The sequence below is a fragment of the Juglans microcarpa x Juglans regia genome, chromosome 3S, assembly GCF_004785595.1.
Source record: "Juglans microcarpa x Juglans regia isolate MS1-56 chromosome 3S, Jm3101_v1.0, whole genome shotgun sequence".
Taxonomy (NCBI): Eukaryota; Viridiplantae; Streptophyta; class Magnoliopsida; order Fagales; family Juglandaceae; genus Juglans; species Juglans microcarpa x Juglans regia.
The window spans coordinates 25,708,401-25,728,794 of NC_054599.1; the positions used below are offsets into that span (position 1 = coordinate 25,708,401).

Genomic DNA, 20,394 nt, shown 5'->3' on the forward strand with positions numbered 1-20,394 from the left:
TGAGGAGGGGGCCATCATCAGATCACTTCCATTTATCAGGGTGTACTGATTCGTTATTCATCATAACTAAATCAGCATTGCCATTAACTTTGAAGGTGAGAGAACTCATGGCTTAATGAGAAACAAACTAAAGATACTTCTAAAGCATGATTTTGAGTATGAATATTCTTAAACGACCACGTACCCAATCATTATTCTCTCACACATCCACTTAAATGGATAAGTGCAAACAGAAAAGAAACAGATTATAAATAATGTTATCGCACATCTGACCATTTCATTCTGCAGCAACTTGGATCACAAATCACCCCAAGGAAATCATGGATGGCCTTAACACGACTTGATGTGAACTAAGCTGCTCATGTATTTGTTTGAATTTCTCTTTAAGCCTCTTAATCTGCAAATACCACTAGCATCTTGGTCAAACTAGAGAAAGAGAGAGAGAGAATACCAAAATTCGACAGTCTAGGGAAAAGATAAGTAAATCAGAATACCCTTTTCAGCTCAATCTCTGTATCTCGTTTCCGCAGGCCCAATGAGTGTTGCAGGTTAGTGATATCAAAGATATTATCCAAGTCATCTTCAAAAGCAGATTCCAAGTCCTCCCGAAGGAGTGCAGGCAACTTGTCTACAACCGGCATTAGAAGGAAGCAGTTGAACTGCAAAAGATAAACTGAATGAGAAAGAAATGTGAAAAGAAAAACCAGGCATGGAAGAATCCATCAATATATAGAACAAAATAATTCCCTTCTCCACTAAATGTTTTATGCATAGAGCTTTCCAGAAATGTTGAAGTGAATAAATATATAGTTTAACTACTAAACAATGAAATGGGAAAAAAATCTACAAATAGATGGAAGCATGACATGAAACAAAGTGAAGAAATTTAATTAAGTACAATAAGTAAACAAAACAAGCTTATTCTTTGCAATCATGCTTGAAATCTCCGTCATCCCATAGGCCCTCCCTTATGAATCAGGAATGTGTAACTCCATTGAACAAATCAATAGAAAGCATATACATAACAAACCTTCAATTCTGCGGATGCCAAGAAATATTCTCTTATGCCATGAAATATCTGTTGTACCAAAGCATAAACAAGCCTTTCAGATGAAGGAGCAAGCCTCCGGTTCCAAAGAGTGCTATCTAGAAGGTCAGCCAGTCTTGTTTCCGTTGTCTGAATAGAAGAGGTAGAGTCAGCGCTTGAGGCCAGATGACTGAGCTTAACATCTGCCTTTGGCTTAGTATATTGCCTCTCATTGGCAGCAGACCCCAACGATGAATCATGGTGAGGACCAGCAGTTAAAGGATTACCACCCATCGTGGACTCTTCTGCTCCTCCAAATGAGTCCAAAAATTGACGTAACCCAGCCCGATTCTAAAAAAATTTTGACATCCATTGCGACATATGATTAGTAAAGCAAATTAACTTGCAGAAACTAGCCACCTTTCAGCTGTTGTCTATAGCATTCAAAGTCATAGAGACAGCCTGTCCATGCTATGGAAAAGCTTAAATTAGATACATAAGAACACCCACGTGTGATGTTAGACTCTTTCTTTAGCAGTTGAAGGCACAATTACACTCCTTCAATGTGCCATATAGTCACATTTCTGAAACATATGCATATATGGAAAAACTAAAAAAAAAACAAAACTAAAAAATATAGATGGAAGACAAAACATGGAAACAAACTCCCTCCATCACCTAAAGTGACAAAAGAAAAGAAAAAAATAGATTGGTAAAGGAAAAAGAAGAATGGTATATGATGCTTATATTAATCCTAGAAACAGCTATCTACCTAGCATAGGCTAATATAAAAAAAGAAAGCAAGCCATTTGAGATGCAACAGAAAATGGATTGGATTGGTCATCTGCACCTGAATGATTCACAGATAAATATATTAACCTTATTGTGGAGGGACCAGGTGACGTAACGGGTGGTGCTTACTAAATCCTCCATACATCTGCAACAAAAACATATTGAACAGGAAGAGCATATATCAGGGCAAAGCTCAAGAGAATTTAACTGAGCATCAAGTAAACAATATAATAGAACATCCAATGGTAGCCATAAAGAACATGACAGAAATGGAAAGTATAATATATAAGTAGATTTACAATATCGAGACCACGGCCATTGCTAACTTCTAAAGTTGTGGCTTTGCTTTTCCTCTTTTTTTTTTTTTTTTTTCGATTTTCAATAATTTCTGATCTGCATACATTGGTGGCTAAACTAGATGCATGGAGTTTAAGATACTTCCAAAGACACAGAGCCTCATAATGCTTTTGATAACTAGGAGAATCATATTTTGTTCTTTTGTACCCCAAACAAATACTATAAGATATACAACAGTATAATTGTAAAAGAGACAACTGGTTTACTTTTCACGGCAAGCTCTTTCAGTAGATTCAGCAAATTTGTTGAAGGCAGAAGCAACGCGCCTGAGAAACACTTCATGGCCGCTCAGGTACTCACCATCTTTCTGTTGAAAACCAATTGAAGTAGGATGAGTAATTTATAATGTAACTTATGTAGGAAGAAAAACCAAAATGATATTCATGAGGTAAAAAAAGTGATACAAAACCGTTCACGAACAGACAGAGCCCATACTTGTAGAAGATATACAGAAATAGGAAGCAATCTCTTCAGAATGTGCAAGAGCCTACCACCCAACTAAATTAGGAAGACAGAAATATTAGATTTCTGTACAAATCAATGATAGAAAAGCCAGAAATAAACAATGTATTTTGCAAGATGGGATAAGGATTATACAAAACTTTCAATGAATGAATGTGCAACCCTCTATTCAAGTCATGAAAATGTGTTATCGGTGTCAAAACATTATGCAAAACTAATGTTGTTATCAGCGGCCAGCTTCACATCAGGAGAAATATATGCAACTAAGAAACAATGTCCTTTTCTTTATAATTAACTATGAAAGAAGGTCCATAAAACATGTATAGCTGAAAGGAAGAGAGCAAGCTCGGATGTTTTTAATGACACATGTAACTCTCTCACAATGCACTCCTTTGGGAAAAGTCACTCCCTCATCCTCTAATTAATGTCACCCTTAGCATGTTCTACATCTCGAGTGGCCTCCCATTAGGGATTTTGTGTTACAAGTAACTCTGGGGGAGCAGATGACAGCATGGAAAACTCCCACACTCGAGTGAAAACCTCTACTAAAGGGGCAAGTACAAGAAGGAATGAAATCCCAATCACCTACAGAGTGGACAATACTTGAATTTCCACCCACTTTATGCAACTCTCTGCTAACATTATTGAGGTATCTCATTGAGGATCCGCATCACTGCCAATTAGACAGTTCCTATCCTCATAATTGCATGAATCTCTCCTGAAGTGACACACTGGGGCATTCATCTAGCCTTCAACAGTGGACCTTCTCTTTTACGTCTCTTGACACCAACAACATTAGTTTTTTGAAGTAAAAATAATATCATCTCATACTTAACGTTATACTGGATTAAAATGGATGTAATGGTTATTTATTTTGGGTTAATGATATACTCCAATCTGGTCTGAAAGGATTCCACTCACAGGATTTTTGCATGATGAGATTTTGTTGATGAATTTATCTTTCAAAAAACAATGAAGGCAAAAATCTTGGTTTCACTGCATGTGACATATCTTTCTCTTTTTATTCAGGCAAGTTAAAAATAACATGACATATCTCAAGACCACAAAAAATAAGAAAAAAATGGAATCGTAATAGTACTTAACACCTGATGAAGAAAAGGTTCAAATGTGTCCCTAGCCTTTGCAACAGCTATTACGCAAGCTGTCCTGATTTCTCGCAAAAAAAAAAAAAAAAAAAGGAAAGAAGAAAATCAGAAAATTAAAAGAAGCCTGTATTAAATCAACTGACACATCTGAGTAAACTAGAAAACCATCAATACCTAGAGTAGTTTGTTCCATCATGAATATCTTCAACTCCGCAGGCATTTACAATTTCTTCCCGCGTAATTGGAGGGCATTTAGTTCCTCCAACAACAAAACGGAATTCAGCCATGGCACGGTGATATTGTGCACCCCCATAAAGACGCATTCCCGCATTCTACAATAAAATCAAACCCAAAGACTAGTTGCATCTTTATATATTACCGAAATATATTCAGTTCGGTTTGTGTGAGGCTACTAACAGCCTTTAACCACATATAAGTATAATTGAGAAGACGAGCTCTTGTATTCAAATCAGTTAGTCATTTATTTCTATAAATCGGAGTCCTATTTATAGAGCAGTATTACTTTCAGAAGATACTCAACTCAAATAAACCTCAATCCCAATTCGCAACTAACTGGGGTCAGCCACATGGACTTTTTATGCCATTGGGACTATCTAGGGCGACCAATGTCTCTGGTTACATCTCTAACAATCTTGTAGTTTCTCATGGCTTCTACCCCCATAATTTGTTCCTACCTTTTGCCCTTTTGCTCCTTACACATTAATATGATCAGCTAAAATAACTAATAACAGAAAGATTCAGACTGAACAAGTATGGGAGGAAAATAAAATACAGAATAATAAAAAGTAGAAGATAGAAGTAAGCACAATTTTTTTTTTTTTTTTTTTCATGTCAGGGAACCTCTCCAAGGCAAGGCCCTTCGGACCCACCCCTGCAGAGTAAACCCCAGTCCCGTACACCGCACCCTCGGTAGTTTCCCTACACTGAACTGGTTAAATCACTAGCTTTTCACCAGGGGGTGTGGCCCCAAAGGATTGTTTGCACCCATGAGGTGTTGAACCTTGGACCTTGAAGGAAGTGATACCCCAAGACCAAGGCCTTCACCACTTGGGCCAACCCCTTGGGGTTTAAGCACAATTTTTCAGCAAAGCATATGCCTGTAGTGTTATGTGTGCATACCCATGTATTACACTTCAGCACATAAATGTATTTCAGGTCAGAGAATTCTTTGGCTTACAGGTATTAACTTGTGAGGAAACTGAACACCATCAGTAGCAACAAATGCCCCTCCATTAGTTCTCTCGTCTTGTAGTGTTTCACCTGTAACAGAAAGAAACAAATTTTTAGGGATCCAAGAAAGCAACATAAATAAAAATCTATAAACATATTATAGAAAACAACAACAATGAACTTTTAACGATACAGCATCCACCATGCGTCTAAATTTTCCATGGAAAGGAACATAGAGATGATTTACCAAATTTATCTGGAGGTGCAACAACTGTCCCCTTCAATAACAATGACAACTGAATAATAAACCATAGTTAGTCACAATGAATAGTCATGAATAGGACAATAATATTTTGGTAGTAGTAATGTTAATATCCAACATAGACGTTTTAATGCATGTGCATGTATAATAATATTGGAGATTTGTTTTTCAATTGTTAAGCTAATTTTTTTTATGCTGCATTCATACTATTTATGCTGTTTGGAGAAACGTTTTACTAATAGACATGGACTTTAAAGCACTCTTCCAACCACAAATCTAACTAAAAACTAAGCATGTCCTTAATAGTTCATGCAGCGTCTTTCTAGTCCAAAATTTCTCCTCATGCAGTTACTATAAGCCACCTAAGAGAATTGGATATTGGCATTTGGCAGCACTAATAAACACTATGAATCCTCCAAAATAAGAGGGCTGTAATTGAGACCTTGGTCAAGAACAGATCATGAAATGTTCTTCCTTTCTCCTTTAATTTTACTTCATCCAAGGTGCTGCACATCAAAAGTAAAATAAAATGAATAAAAAAAGAAAGTGATATGTTCATTTATGGTAAAGAAATAAATTAACTAATAAACAATTATCCAATAATTAAAGATTCTAGCCCACAACACACGTGTGGAATTATTGGAATTTGAACCATTCAAGGCCAAAGTTTAAGTCCCCATCTAATATTGCCTAAAAAAACAAGTTTTATAAGTTTAACTAGAAACCTGAGTTCCTGATTTATTTCATTCAGCTTTCTTGTTGTGCTCCGGTACTCCTTTTCAAGAAGTGGAATGATCAATGGAACACTATCCATGTACCTGGCAAGCATAATCTTAGCAAACATTTAGCCAGAGAATATTGCAGGCAAATTAAGGCCATGTTTGGGTAATGAGACGAGATGAGAATTCTGTGAATAGTAATGAAATGATTTGAATTAAGATATTTTATTGGGTTTTGGGAAATGAGAGAGAAAATGTTGAATAAAAATATTATAAAGTTAAAATTATTTTTAGAATATAATTTTTATTTTTATTTTGAAATTTGAAAATTTTGCATTGTTTTTTGTGTTTTGTTTGGAAATTTGGAAAAGTTATAATAATTAGGTAATGATTAGATAAAAAAGTGAAGATTTGAAATTGAAAAGTGTGTGTTTGAGTGATGTTTGGGAAGGAAATTTTGAGAAGTTTTTAGATGATATTAGATCATCTCACTTCCCAAACAAGCCCTTAGTGTCCGTCCATTACAAAAGAGGCAAAGAGCAAAAGCTAATACGAGGAAATAAACATGTAGGATGAGATCATCTCACTTCCCAAACAAGCCAGTGTCCGTCCATTACAATAGAGGCAAAGAGCAAACGCTAATACGAGGAAATAAACATGTACCTTTTCTGCAGCAATTCTTCCAAGAAGAATCGAAGTTTGCTTACACCTATTCTACTTCTTTCTTGCTTTGATAGTGATCGGCCCAACTTCTCCTCCAAAGATTTAACATCTTCCTCCTCTCTTAGAGATATTGCCTTCAATATAGAATATGCTTAAGAATTGGAAGAAGATTAGAAATGAAACAAAAGCATATGACCAAATTTCCCTTCTCACGCAAAAGGGCTAAAATCCCTCCAACCCTTTTTTTTCAAACAGATCATCCAAATAGTTATATGAACTACTAATTCCAGCATTATCATCTGATATCCTCTCATTGCGCCATACCAATTGATTTTTACAAAAAAGTGCTGTATATAATAATATAATAATGGAATGATCAAAATATTTAGACCACATGATAGAGTCTTTCAGATTACCTACATGTTTCTTTTGGTTCTCTTAACTCACATCTTTTTTTAGTCTGAACCAAATGAATTCATAAGAGTTATGTATCATAATGGAAATATGATTCAATGGTTTAGATCAAAGATAAAATCTTTTAGTTTTCCTAATGCATGTGTTTTGGTTTTCTGAACTTATGAAATTTAGAGAGATTTAGAGAGCTTAAAGTTGCGAGTCTTAATGGATGAAGTTATTTTGATACACTATATAAAGGGCTCTTGGTCCTTCTCTCCACTAACATACAAACATAAGAAGATCAAGGGAAGAAAAGGCCGAAGTGTTCAACCAAATTTCAGACGTCAAGGTGTTAACAATGCCGCACTTTTAAAGACTCTATTTATCATGTAATGAATTAAGATATGTTTAACTTGATTATATATATTAGTTTTTATATAATAATAATCAATTACACTGGCCGGATGTTCGTGAAATTAAACTTTAGTGGTCTAAATCAGGGTATTACAATCTTCACCCTCCAACTCAAAAGAAAAAATTTTGTTGCACCAATGTATTTGTTGGTAATTGTTGGACAGAAACAAGCATCTCAAGCAGCTCCAACCATTGTGTCTTACCCCATCTTTGAGCAAAAGTCTTTGTACTTTAGTCTGTCTTTGTTATTTCTTGCACATCAAATTTAAAATCCCCTCTTTCCAACTCCAAGTTTTATATTCAAAACTCACATTTCAATTTAGAAGTAACCCATGCTTTTATTCATTAAATCAAAAGTGCATTTTTTCTCATGTTACTAGAGCTCTTCCATTCATTCTATTTACTCCCTCTGCTCCATTGATCTCTTTGGAACCACGACATTATCCCCCCTCCCAGAAAATGTAATGTCAGTTTCCCCTAGGTGCAGGACTACTTATAGATGAAAAAGAAGAAGTGGTTTTATGGTTTCGAAACAGGTGAAGAACTTAGAAGAAGCCAATGCTGACATTGCCCCGATTATAAAAATCATGGTATAAGCAATCTGCATTATCTGATCCAAAAATAAATGCCAAACAGAATACAGAAAAACCCATGTCTACCATGAAACCATTAATACCTTAAGGTAGGAGTACGACTAAAAAACCAGGTAACAAAGTAAAGGAAAGTCGATGATGACCAACAACAATAGGCACACTGTAGGAACATGGCAAAACCTCTTCGGTGTTACCATTACCATTCAAATGTACAAATAGAAAAGGCACTTAACAGAAAAGAGAAAAAAAAAAACTAGATAAGTTAACTGTTGAATACTGAACCTGTTTAAACTCATCATTTGTTCTGTAAACCGAATCAGGGCCAGAACCAACTCTTCCTGAAGGCACAGATGTGAAAAAGGGAGAGTCACCCAGTATGAAGCCATCAAGTGTACATGCAGGTGGTGAAAGGAAAACTTCCACATCTGATGAACGTGCAAACTGGGGTATTTTTGTATCAAGCTTGGTAGAGACAATGACAGTTCTTGAAAGCTCAGGATCAATCTGTATAAGGTCATGGAAATATTCAAACTTTTGCACTTTATGCCAAATATTTAAGGTAGTTGACCCGCCAGGGATTCAAAAGTAGTCGATCTATACTAAGATACAGTTTTTCTGACGCGTTTACTTTTTTATATCAGTTCAAAGTGATTTAACAGACCGAAAATTTTGCCTTAAGGCATGTTAAGATATAAAATAAATAATAAAATTTACCTATTTCCATCAGCTTAAACTTTTGGAATAAGTGGTGATTTCACATGGTATCAGAACAGAGTTTCTAAGTTCGAACCCTAACTCTACACTCTACCCCAATTAATTAAATATTCCACGTGTTGGGCCACCCATTGAGAGGGAGCTTGGCCCACACGTAAAGAGGAGTGCTAAGATATAAAATAAATAATAAAATCTATCTCTTCCCATCAGTTTAAGCTTTTGGGATAAGTGGTGATTTCACAAGGCAATAGGCTCACTTAGTTGGGAGTAGGTTTGAAATAACAAGACAAAGCTTTCTCACTTTTTACTGTGACTTGCCCTTTCAAAAAAATTTTAGGCTCAAAAACTTCTGGCAAAAGAAGTTTCAAATAGCTTTAGTTGTCTTTTACACATTACCAGCTCTGAGAGTATGCTGCACTTTTTTTCAAATTCCATTTTTAAATGGCCCATTGGGTGGCTATGATGAGTAGGTGCAAGATGAACTGAACTAGTTTGAGATTGAATAAAACTGGCTATAATGCTTTAGCAAGTCCTCAGGGATAGTTGCTTTTATGCTTACACAATGGAAGCCAAATATTTTTCTTTCCTTCAGAGCTATAACGAAAGAAGAACAAAATGAAAATAAATAACCAAAAGGCATATTGTCATTAAGGCGACTATTTAGCATAGACTGTTGCAGAAATCTGAAAAGTCTCCAACAAACACATTCTCCTAATCAAACAAAGTACAGAGGAAATGATCAAGAAAATGTCAACCATAGGGGTAAAGAATCATGAAGTGGACAAAAATAAAAGGACTTGAAAGGCACATACTTGCATAACCACCCTCCGGGTGGTTGCATTGCTCCAGTCGCTACAATCTTCAAGGCATAGTATAATGAACTCTTTATGCTGCATTTTAGCTCGCACGAGGGACTCCACTGCACGAGCTTGACTCTGCCAAGAATGCGACAGCATAACAGCATTTACCATCACAATCAAAGCAAAAATAAACATTTTTGTTAAAAAAAAAAAAAAAAGATATTCAGCGGCTTGCATGGGACCTGTAGCGCTCGATTCTTTGGACCTGGCGCAGGAGCAATAAGTCCAGGAGTGTCTATAATGGTAAGATTTGGGCAATATTTATATTCCACTTTAATAATTATTTCTTTGGTTGAAAATTGACAAGGGTCGCGCTCCAACCTCATATTTTCAGCTTCAATGTATGCCTATGGAAAATAATTGAGTTAGAATTTAAAAGAAAAAAAAAGACACCATTTGCATAATTGTACTGAAATCATCATTTTGTAGCATTCCAACTGAAACAATTAGAAAACCTGAATTTCCAGGAGAGACATTTCCTCGGCAACGAAAATGGAGGGATCAGAGTCGGCATCGGAATTGGAGACGAGACGACAGCGGGGGAGCTCACAGAGAGGGTCGTACTTCATGTGGAGAGTGATGGGGCGCCTGGTCTTGGTGCCGCCGCCGACGTGGTTGAACTGGAAGCCCATGAGAGCTTCCACCAGAGCACTCTTACCGTCTGTCTGGTGGCCAACCACCAGCACTGCCGGCGCCTCAAATGGGGTCTGGAACTCCTGCGCCAGACCGTGCAGCTCGTTGTACGCCTCGTACAGCCTCCATTGCTTCTCCAATTCTGATTCATCGGTTGGTTTGAGAATTGGAATGCACGCTGCGTCGGAACCCTCCTCCGTCTCCATCTTTAATCCCTCGGCTAACTCCAAGATTGAAATGAGATGAGGGGAGTGCGCGCTTATTTTGTTTGGTTTCGGATATGTGCCATGTGGCATGCCTGTCTCTGTTTTCTTTTTCTTTTCTTTTTTTTTTTAAAAATTAGACTTTGTATTTTCCAAACGATCAAATCTAAAAAGCGACACTCTATGACGACCAGATCTTAATTAATTATCTAAACTATTAATTTTTATAATTTAAAGATTCAATAGGTTACTCTTAAGAGTTGAAGGTACAAAATACAAAATCCATGTTTTATCGGTAGAAAGAATATTTATTTTAAATAAAATTAAAAATAGTCTTAGGTATATAAATTTTAAGCACTCAATTTAAAAAATTAAGATTTGATATTAAAAAGTAATTTTTTCATCAAAATTTTAAATTTATCTATTTTTTTCAAAATAATTACATAAAAATTGTACATCTTAAGACTATAAATATGATTTTATGACATTTATTTTTTACTTTTTATGTTTTACACATCAAAAAAGTATTTGCTATTTTTATTTAATAAAAATAAACAAGAAGAAATAACAAAATTAATAGTATTTGCACAATCGATTATTAAAATATCATTCAAATTCTATTTTTAAAAATAAGTACCTTTTTTCTCTTAGAAAAATGCTTTTCCCACATATGGTGGTCACTGATTTTTTTTTTTACTTAGTATTTAAGTAAGGTATCGTTTGGATTCGAAGATGAATTGAGATGAGTTGAGATAGGTTGTGAATATTAGTAAAATTTATAAGTTAAAGTTACTAAATTGTAGTGAATAGTAATAAGATGAATTGAGATAAATTAAGATGGATTGTGAATACAAATCGGGCAAGCCTTTTTAAATGAATATGTATTTTTTTAAAATATCTAAATAGTTTAAAAAATGGTGAAAGTAAAAGTGAAAAAAATAAATAATTTTTTTGTAACATTTTATCTTCTTTTGATTGAGTTACGTCATACATTCACAGTGTTAAACGACCTCAAATTGAAAATAATTTAAAAGATCACAAAAATTCATTTACGTTAAAATTAGCAATCGAAAAATGCGATGAAGGGTTCTCCGGCTTGCTTACTGCAAATACAAAAGTGGAGTTAAGATTCTTCATCCAATTGACGGTCCACTATGGAGCTGGTGGGCATGCTGCCGTAGTAACTATTTCCACCCAAATGCAGAGGTATTGGTAACCCAACTCAAACTGCTATGGATAATAACGATAGAAAGAGCAAAAAGCACAGAGAAATTGATGGACAAACTGCATTTATGTGTATTCTACTCAAGTCAATCTGTATGTCTATGCTGTAATTGTTTGTAAGGAAGCACTATCGAAACTGTGTCATACGCACTCGACAAAGACGATTATGAATATCTAATCCCAGTTACTGCCATTGCAGGAAGTACTTATTTGTGTATCATGTACCTTTTGCTGCAGAAAGCAGGTTTCTCCCAAGCAAAATGAGATCACCGCTCCGAGCGAATGTCGGCAAACACTGCCAGTCTCTTTCTTGGAGTAGGACCATAGAGAATAGAATCAATATGGGCATCAACATCTGTTCTTGATGGAGGTTTTTTAGATGAAGAATGAGGCAATAGAGTCTCAATGCCATCATCTTGCGGAGACCAGTTGTTCCAGCTGATGGTAGTTTTGGGCTTCTTTTTCATATCTTCAGGTTTGCGGGGTGAAGCTGTTTCAGGTTTGGCGGGCGAGCGTGTTTGGGTTGTCGCTGCTGCTGCTGCTACAGTTCCTGCCGCTGCTACGACTTGATGAACATAGCGACTCTTTGCCCCGTATGTGCCCGATCCCGTGCCACTGCATGACTTGTACATCTGTACCTACACAAATCCGAAGTGATAATATGCAATAGCCCGATTCCTGTCTACAAGGTGATTAAATTATACAGAAGGGTGATTAGATACGGTAATCGGTTATTTTCTGACTGTTCGTTCACCTCAGATTTGTTCTTGGCAGGGAAACGAGTTGGACGTAGCTCTTCTTTTCCATGTGCAAACTGCAAAAAAGTTGCACATCTATCAATTCCAAAACGGTCATGTTTGCGTCAAGATATAAAGGACCAGCATGGTCAGCGCTCTGTTCATAAAGTTGCAAGTGAATCAAAAAACTTGACAACTCTTCTGCGAAAACTTCGTACACAATTTCGACTAGACGTTTTATGATGTTTATCTGCACACAATTTCATTATCTTCTTCCTTGATTTAGATTAATCAAAGGTGACGACTGCTTTGATTTTCATGGTGAGAAAATCTTAATCCTCCGAGTATATTTACGCGGACAAAAGTAACGGACGGAGTAGCGGAGGGAGCTGACCTGGCATTTGGAGCCGTAGCGGCAGCTACCTGAATCTTCCCAGGAGCGGCAAATCTCGGTCTTGTACAGACTCTTCCCACCGGACGAGGAAGAAGATGACGTTGTCGAGCCCCCCGAGTCCGTCGCCGACCTCGCGTACCTTCCGCCCGGAGGTAACGAGGCGACCAAAATTCCATCCATGACCAGCACCTCCTCCTCCACTTTCACCGGCGTGGAGAAAATGCTTGGTGACCACGCCATCTCCAAGTTCTCCACTGACGAGAGCGGCGGGCGCTTATATGAATCTGGAGACCCGTTGCGGAGATACCGAAAGAGCGGTGAGTCTCCGAGATCGAGGTTCTCGTTGTAGGAACCCGCTAGGGTTGGGCTCTTGGACTGCTGGTGGTGGTGGATGTAGGAGTGGCGGCCCTTTCCGAATAGCGACTGGTTGTCCATCTGCATCGGCATCAGAATCCCGCCGTTCAGGCCGCCATTGAGTCGAGGGATATTCGAATTGCCGCTGTTACTGTGAAGAAGGCCTTCCATTGGATGTTGAGCTTTCCTGAAATTCCATCGCCAAGATTCTATGAATTTGCCTCTGAATTATGCCAAATCTTGAACTCTTTTAGTTCTCACTAACAATTTAGGTATAAATTTATCCTATTCTATTTACAAATTATGTTTTGAAACTCATGAATTTCCCGCTAAAGTATATTCTTGAATGTCATTGTAATACACAAACCAAAGGCAAGACGATCATGTAATTACTGGCGTAACGGCGTTCTTGCAACAGAAACTCAATGAATTAAACGAAAGAAAAATGAAAAATTAGAAAATCCTTAATTTAAAATGAATGAGAGAGAGAGAGAGAGAGAGAGAGAGGAAAAGGAAATTAGAAAAATAAATAAAAGAACATTTCGAACAGAGCCGACAGAAATTCGAAGCTTTGGCCGAGTTTTTCTCTGCTCTTCTTGTTTCATACAGAATTACAATGCACACGACAGATTAAAAGTTCACCAAAGTCGGAATTTTATAGAGCAGCAGAGAATCTCGAATGGAAAAATAAACCATAAAAGAGAAAAATAAAGAAAAGAAGCGAGCCAGTACTTTGAACGCTCTTCTTGGGAGACTTTCCGATGAGAAGAGAGAGATTTCGAAAGGAAATAGCTTCTTCCCCTGGAGGACTGCGATATTCAATCTCTTCTACTTATTCTCTTACAAGATGGGAGTATTTATATAGGCTTCGATTGATTTCATCTCTTTTTATTGACAGACGATGTTGTTTGATTTATAGAAGAATTGTAGCAGGAGCTGCTATCTGAGAGAACAGGGGTAAATGTCTGTTTCATACCCAAGAAACCAAGGCTTGGCCAATTATTACATAATCTCCAAATACAATAAAATTGCCCATAATATTAAAACTAACAAAATGACAAAAGATACATTATTAGTCTTTGATCAAGCAAGCTCCAACACCTTATGCACAGTTAACCACTAAGAAGTCCCTAATTTACAACATAAAGTGAAATAAACTCTGCAAGTTGAGGGACCAACTTCATATCCCATCAATTGCATTCTTCAAATTTCCACCAAACAATGACAGGAGTCCCCCGCCGTGGACTCTCCCCTCCGGAACCATAAACTCCGAGCTTTTGTTCCCGCTGCCACTGCTAATGCCAATTCCAAAGGCATCCCTCCCTCCCTCTGTCTTCTCAGCACTCAAGAGACTTGAATTAGATGAGGATGACTTCATTGATAGAGGAACCAATACCTGTGGGGACATGAGATGTTGTCTTTTTCCTGGCCTTTCGAGCAATTCAACCCCGGTGGGTACAACACTGGCTCTGGAGGAAGAACTACTATCGACAATTTTACCACTCCCTGCAGTTGAAGCACCGGTTACAATGCCATGAAAGAGTTGCGGTGCAAACAAGCCTCCCTTATTCATCTCCCGCTCTTGGACCATGTTACTGTGAGTGGCACATAGACCATTCTTACCCCTCGCAAATTTCTCACATTTCCCCTCTGACCAACCACACCGCTTTCCCCCGCCATGAGCCTTGCAGAAATCGGTGCGCCCTTGGGCACTCTTCCCACAGTTTTCAAACTTGCACCGCTTTCCTCCACCATGCCTAACACAAAAATCTGTGCGGCCACGTGCACTCTTTGTGCAGTCAGGCACTGCACACCTCTTTCCACCACCATGGGCAACGCAAAAGTTCGTGCCTCCATGTACACTCTTTGGGCAAATCCCACCACCATCAAAGAGGCAGCGCTTTCCCCCACCATGTCCCTTGCACAGTGGTGTGCTCCCTTCAGCACCTTTGGTGCACCCAGCAAATATGCAACGCTTACCACCACCATGTGCCTTGCAAAACATGGTGCTCCCCTGCGCACCCTTTGTACATCCTTGGAATTGGCAACGGCGTCCACCCCCATGAGAGATGCACAAACTAGCCTGTCCTTCAGCACTCCGAGAGCAGCCTTGTACCTTACACCTCTTACCCCCTCCATGTCTAATGCAAAGGCCTGACTTGCCTCGTGCAGCCTTGTTGCACCCACCTGAGTACCCGCATCTTCTGCCACCACCATGTGCTATGCAATAATCTGTCTTCCCCTCAGCACTTTTAGTGCAACCCAGGTATTGGCATCTCTTACCTCCACCATGTGACTTACAATAGGCAGTTCGGCTCTCGGCACCCTTGTTGCACCCATGCTTTTGGCACCTCTGTCCGCCGCCATGACCAATACAAAGACCAGATGCCCCTCGTGCTCCTTTTGTGCAGCCCAAAAATTTGCATTTCTTAGAATTGCTGGTTTGGTGGTCTGAAGATGCTCCAGTAGTTACTTGCTCAGATATAGTGCCAATTGAGTACTCGATTGAGAACTCTGTTGTAGAGGATGATTCATGGCTTGGCTGGGGTTGAGTCCCAAGCTCTAGAACTTCTTGTGTTTGCATTGAAACCAGGGCACAGTCCCTTCTTGGACCCAAAAGAATGCCACCTGATTTCTTTGCAGTGGTAGAACCCTCGTCAATAACAGGAACAGGAAGATGATCATATTCAGCAGATACTTGGTTTGGGAAAGAGAAGGTATTAAAATCAGTCTCTGTTGAAACAGGGATATCAAGCACACTCAAAGACTCGTTACCGCCTCCAGAAAGACTGAGCCATAGGGTTGAGTCACCCTCAGATGACAACCCCTGAGGCATCGTGGTAGCAAATCCTTTGTTCTTCTTGCAGCCAGCATTGTGATAATTATCAAGGCATGCCCTTGGTGTTGGGCCCAACCCAAGGACCAACCGGCAGTTGTCATCAGAAGCATTGAGACAGTTCACTCCAGGATTACTTTGATTACACCCATACCTAGCTGTGTTGCTACCTCCATAGCCAAGGCAATTCAAGCTTAAAGTAATATCTCCGAAGGTGTCATTTCTTTTTACTGCTTTATCATAAGATAACAGTACCCCCTTCTTGTTCAGATCCATTCTCCTGACAGTGTGCACTATAGCTCCAAATATCCCAACTACAATAACACTTTTTACAACATACTACAACTAGTTTTATATATCAGAACTGAATGAAAAAATAGAAAAACATTATAATAAGCAAATTCCCCCACTAACAACGCCAGATGTGTCTAATCTGTCCATCTTTAAGATACGTCAGCACTAACAGCACAGAATATTTTGGTGAAAGAACGTTATATAGTATCTGATAACGTTTCTTGGATAGAACCCTTTAATAAGAATGGTTAATAAGGATGTGCAGAGATCTCCGGAGCTTCTCTTGCTCCTTGCTGAAAAATCAAATAGCTTCATTAACCCTGACAAAGAAGAAGAAAAAAGATTGTATTCAACATAGTCAATCAATCAATTAGAAGGAAACTATTATTCTCGAAGATGCAAACCAACAACAATTGGATTCAGCAATTTTGTTCATCTAAAATCATTAAGAAAAATCCTCTACATGCCCAATGCTTACACTAAAAGAACCCTCAAAAGTGTAATACAGCATACAAGACAGTGTCAATGGTAGAGAGACAAACGTTTCAGAAAAATCAACATGGCAACTCCATCCATACATACGTGTGAGGGATAACTGGTGTAATCATTGATTCAAATAGGCAAGTGAAGCACCGCATTCATTCTCCTTTTTTAATAAGTAATCCAAGATTTTATTAAGAAAACTCAAAAGCATGGCCCCAAGAGGAAGTATACAAAAAGAACACCTAACTAGGTAGCATTGCTTTCATTCTATTCAACAAACAGCTTAGCTGATTGAGCGAATCTGCCAAAACTCGATCTCAAATTACTATCGATTCAAAACCATGAGATGTAGAAGCATGGCACCCTCATTCAAGGATAATTTTTGTTATAACTATAAAAATAAAAATATGCAAGGCACAAAGAACACAAACACTTTTTATATATTATTACAAGTCATTAACATTATTATGCAGTATGGAAGTAGGTTTATTAGTCACCATAAGCACCAATTTGACAGCTTGCCATCCTTTTAGTCAGAGGGAGAGAAGGAGGGGGGTTGATATTTAAGGAGATGGGAAGGTATATCAATTATTCTATAGGGTGAATTTTATTTGAAGTGTAAAAGGGCACTACACACTGGAAATATACAATAGGAAACACCCATCTATATAGATGAACACAATTCCATAAGATCTAGAAACTTATAGGAAGTGAAACTGTTTGCACCATCATCCAGATGTAATTATGGAGGGGAGACAAACGCATGCAATAAAATGAGTAACTTATTACATAGATATCATCACTAATAAAATATATAATTAGCCGTAATACAAGTAGTAAAGAACTAGCTAAAGATCACCTTTCACACAGTCAAGCTGAGCCAAATGAGGTAAACTGACAGTAAATAGAGCAGCACCACTTTATATACTTGATTAAATTATTAGTACCGAAAAACAAAGAGTGGATCCCGCATACTTGGGTTATGCCTACTTTATACCATCAATAAAATTATTATTCGATTAAAAATAAAAAGAGCAGATGTGTTAGACATGAAGATTTTCATAGTGCACAATTTCATTAAAAGGAACCTAAAGTTTCCTTGGAAAAAAGGAAATGGCAAAAACCCAAAAGATGTATCAAAATATATAGTCATTATTATTTGAACTATTAAAAGAAGAAAGTACAACGATAGGCAGAGTATAACAGTAGTTAAAGAATTTTGACCTTCACTAACTTAACGGGAAAAAAGCCACATCCATTTCGTTTACAGAGAATGCAGCAGTTTGACAAGTGCTAATTCTTCCTCCCGATTGCTAATTTGTTCTACCGACTTGCATGAGCACATAACTGCAGATGATTGTAGTTCCTGAAGACTGGAATCAATCTTTTCTGTTTCCTACTCTTCCATTCATTATCATATTCAAGATCGTGGCACATAGACTAAAAGCTCAATGAGCAAATCTATGGTTGTTCTCTGTGAAATTAGACCACATGAAAAAGAAAAATTAAAATCACTTTCATATGTAATTATTAACTATGAAGCGAAGTTAGACCATTTAATTAACTTCTTTTAATTAGAGAGAGAGAGAGAGAGAGAGAGAGAGAGAAGTCTTCCCGTCCACAATATGGTATATAAGATTTTTTTTTTTTTTTTTTTTTTTTTCTGGGTAATCCGGCATTTGATTTATTAGAATCAATTTTTCTATTTTTTTTAAGAATATCATTAGCAGACGTATATCATGCATAAGGATAAAATATTAACTAAAACTATTCATGCATCTCTTATCAATCTAAAGGGGAAAAAAATAGAAATTTGTGACTAATCAAACACGAACATTTGAGATCTATTCAGCAACACAAAACACAAGAATTGAGAACTACAGGAGAGAAAATCTAGTCTTATAAAAAACGCATATATTTCCATGACCGTGTCGAAACACAACCAGATCAGAGATGTTATGTGTTCAGTTGAGAATTTAATCACCCAAATAACTTACTCCGACCCAAAAAAAACTCATTAATCAAATATAGAAGATTGAACATATTTCTGGAAATTAGAGGAGATACTGAGGAAACCCAGAACCATAAGCTTTAACAATTTCAACCCATGCAGTGAAAATAAAAGAACAGGAGAACAAAAAGGGTAAAAACCTATAAAAAAGTAAGTCTCTCGCAATATTAAAAAAAAAAAAAAAGTACTTTTCAAAACCGGAGCATAACTAATGACCCCGATAAATAAAATAGTTCAGTAAAACTAATAAGTAGAGCAGAAACTAAACACAGAGAGAGAGAGAGAGAGAGAGAGAGAGGAAGTAATTAGAAAATACACCTTACAGAAAATCTCTGAAAAGCCGGCGATCCTAAGAAGTGGCCGGTGACATACAGAGGCTGAAAGACAGAGAAAGAAGAAGAAGAAGCAGAAGGAGAGCGATTCGCAGCAACGTGAGTAAGCAAGGAGTTACGTGATGGACTCCAATGAAGGAAAGGCCCAAAAGCGAATGAATTTAGGGCTGACCTATTAAAAAGATAGGGATGAGGGCAGGAAAGCAGCTTCTTTCGTCAGGTAGTGTGAAATACCAAAAACAACCTTGTACGAAGTGGACGCACAACTGTCACCGGTTTTGTCTATGTACTTTTGTCGGCGAATGCAAATGGCAGAATTGGTCACACCTCCAGGGAGAAATAGAATGTTTGCTAATAGTGAGAGAGGGTTGTCTCGTCTTTTCGTACCCGTACTTGGATTTATTCTCACGTGGTCGTGGCTCAGAGAAACTAGTGGTCGAGGCTGGGAGTTGTGACGGGGGGAGCCCACAAAATTTTTAATAAGAATTTCAGCTGTGTTGGGGTTCCCGAGTTTGCTCGTGGCGCCGCCACCTCCCTGTCGGCCTCAAGATTCCCTTGTCTTTGTACGGACCATGATATTTTGCATTTGTAAGATGATTTACGCAATATTTTTTATAATTCCTTATAAAACTATATTTAATATTATTTTATAAATATATTTTTATCTTATAATATTATTATGTGATACATTATACAATATATTATATGTACTTTCTTTTTGAAGAATTTAAGGTCGAAGGTTGATATGTACGTTTGGGGTATCTTAAAATTCTCTCAATTGCGCTATTAGAATTAAATATATTTTATTATATTTTAAAAAATAATAAAAAATAGTTAAATTAAAAATAATTTTTATTTTAAGATTTATAAAATTTATATTAATTTTTATATTTTATTTTAAAATTTATAAGAGCCGTATTAGTTTTTATATTTAGATAATGATTAGGATTCAATTAAAAAGTCAAAAGGGTTTGCGTTGGGCATACAGTACAAGTCCAGCCGCCCTTAACGGAACCGATTTCTCGTTTTGTATATTTTTAATTTTTGTTGACTCAAATACCAGTGTTTGCAATAATTAGGGGGTTAGAACTCCGAGAATCAAGATTTTGTAAAGGAGTAGAAACCTATTTGACTCTTTTAAATTAAAATCTATATTTTATATCATATGGGATCCAAATAAACATCTTCAAATTTATGCTTTTATCCAACAATTAGTTACGATTTGGATAATAAGTTGAGATAAAATAATTTTAAATAAAAGTTAAAAATTAAATAAAATATTATTTTTTAATATTCTTATTATTTTAAAATTTAAAAAAATTAAATTATTTATTATA

The 20,394-nt window shown here is 37.1% G+C and overlaps 3 protein-coding genes and 1 long non-coding RNA gene across 6 annotated transcripts; 1 reads left to right on the top strand and 3 right to left on the bottom strand.

The window, feature by feature from the left end:
- Window positions 1–115: 115 nt before the first annotated feature.
- LOC121257649 (dynamin-like protein ARC5) lies at window positions 116–10,556 on the bottom strand. 2 transcript variants are annotated; one of them, XM_041158772.1, is made up of 17 exons: window positions 10,012–10,553; window positions 9,739–9,903; window positions 9,509–9,631; window positions 8,265–8,486; window positions 6,580–6,713; window positions 5,923–6,015; window positions 5,640–5,703; window positions 5,183–5,231; window positions 4,943–5,025; window positions 3,919–4,076; window positions 3,745–3,805; window positions 2,612–2,674; window positions 2,383–2,483; window positions 1,907–1,964; window positions 1,031–1,378; window positions 495–659; window positions 116–397 (listed from the first exon to the last, which is right to left on the bottom strand). In XM_041158772.1, the coding sequence occupies exons 1-17, from the start codon at window positions 10,483–10,485 to the stop codon at window positions 305–307; spliced, it is 2,454 nt and encodes an 817-aa protein (XP_041014706.1). In that variant the 5' UTR covers window positions 10,486–10,553; the 3' UTR covers window positions 116–304. The 2 variants fall into 2 exon arrangements, with proteins under 2 accessions (XP_041014706.1, XP_041014707.1); XM_041158773.1 differs by lacking the exon at window positions 5,923–6,015 and having other exon boundaries at window positions 10,012–10,556.
- Window positions 10,557–11,664: 1,108 nt separating this feature from the next.
- On the bottom strand, window positions 11,665–13,926 carry LOC121257654. 2 transcript variants are annotated; one of them, XM_041158785.1, is made up of 3 exons: window positions 12,748–13,926; window positions 12,371–12,430; window positions 11,665–12,248 (listed from the first exon to the last, which is right to left on the bottom strand). In XM_041158785.1, the coding sequence occupies exons 1-3, from the start codon at window positions 13,270–13,272 to the stop codon at window positions 11,883–11,885; spliced, it is 951 nt and encodes a 316-aa protein (XP_041014719.1). In that variant the 5' UTR covers window positions 13,273–13,926; the 3' UTR covers window positions 11,665–11,882. The 2 variants fall into 2 exon arrangements, with proteins under 2 accessions (XP_041014719.1, XP_041014718.1); XM_041158784.1 differs by having other exon boundaries at window positions 11,665–12,254.
- LOC121257655 lies at window positions 12,250–13,398 on the top strand. The gene is made up of 2 exons (XR_005939259.1): window positions 12,250–12,501; window positions 12,640–13,398. It is a non-coding gene; the product is annotated as an uncharacterized LOC121257655 (long non-coding RNA).
- A 133-nt stretch (window positions 13,927–14,059) lies between the features above and the next one.
- Window positions 14,060–19,217, bottom strand: LOC121257650. The gene is made up of 4 exons (XM_041158774.1): window positions 19,044–19,217; window positions 17,939–18,188; window positions 16,365–16,551; window positions 14,060–16,280 (listed from the first exon to the last, which is right to left on the bottom strand). The coding sequence occupies exon 4, from the start codon at window positions 16,211–16,213 to the stop codon at window positions 14,282–14,284; it is 1,932 nt and encodes a 643-aa protein (XP_041014708.1). The 5' UTR covers window positions 16,214–16,280; window positions 16,365–16,551; window positions 17,939–18,188; window positions 19,044–19,217; the 3' UTR covers window positions 14,060–14,281.
- Between the last annotated feature and the right edge of the window lie 1,177 nt (window positions 19,218–20,394).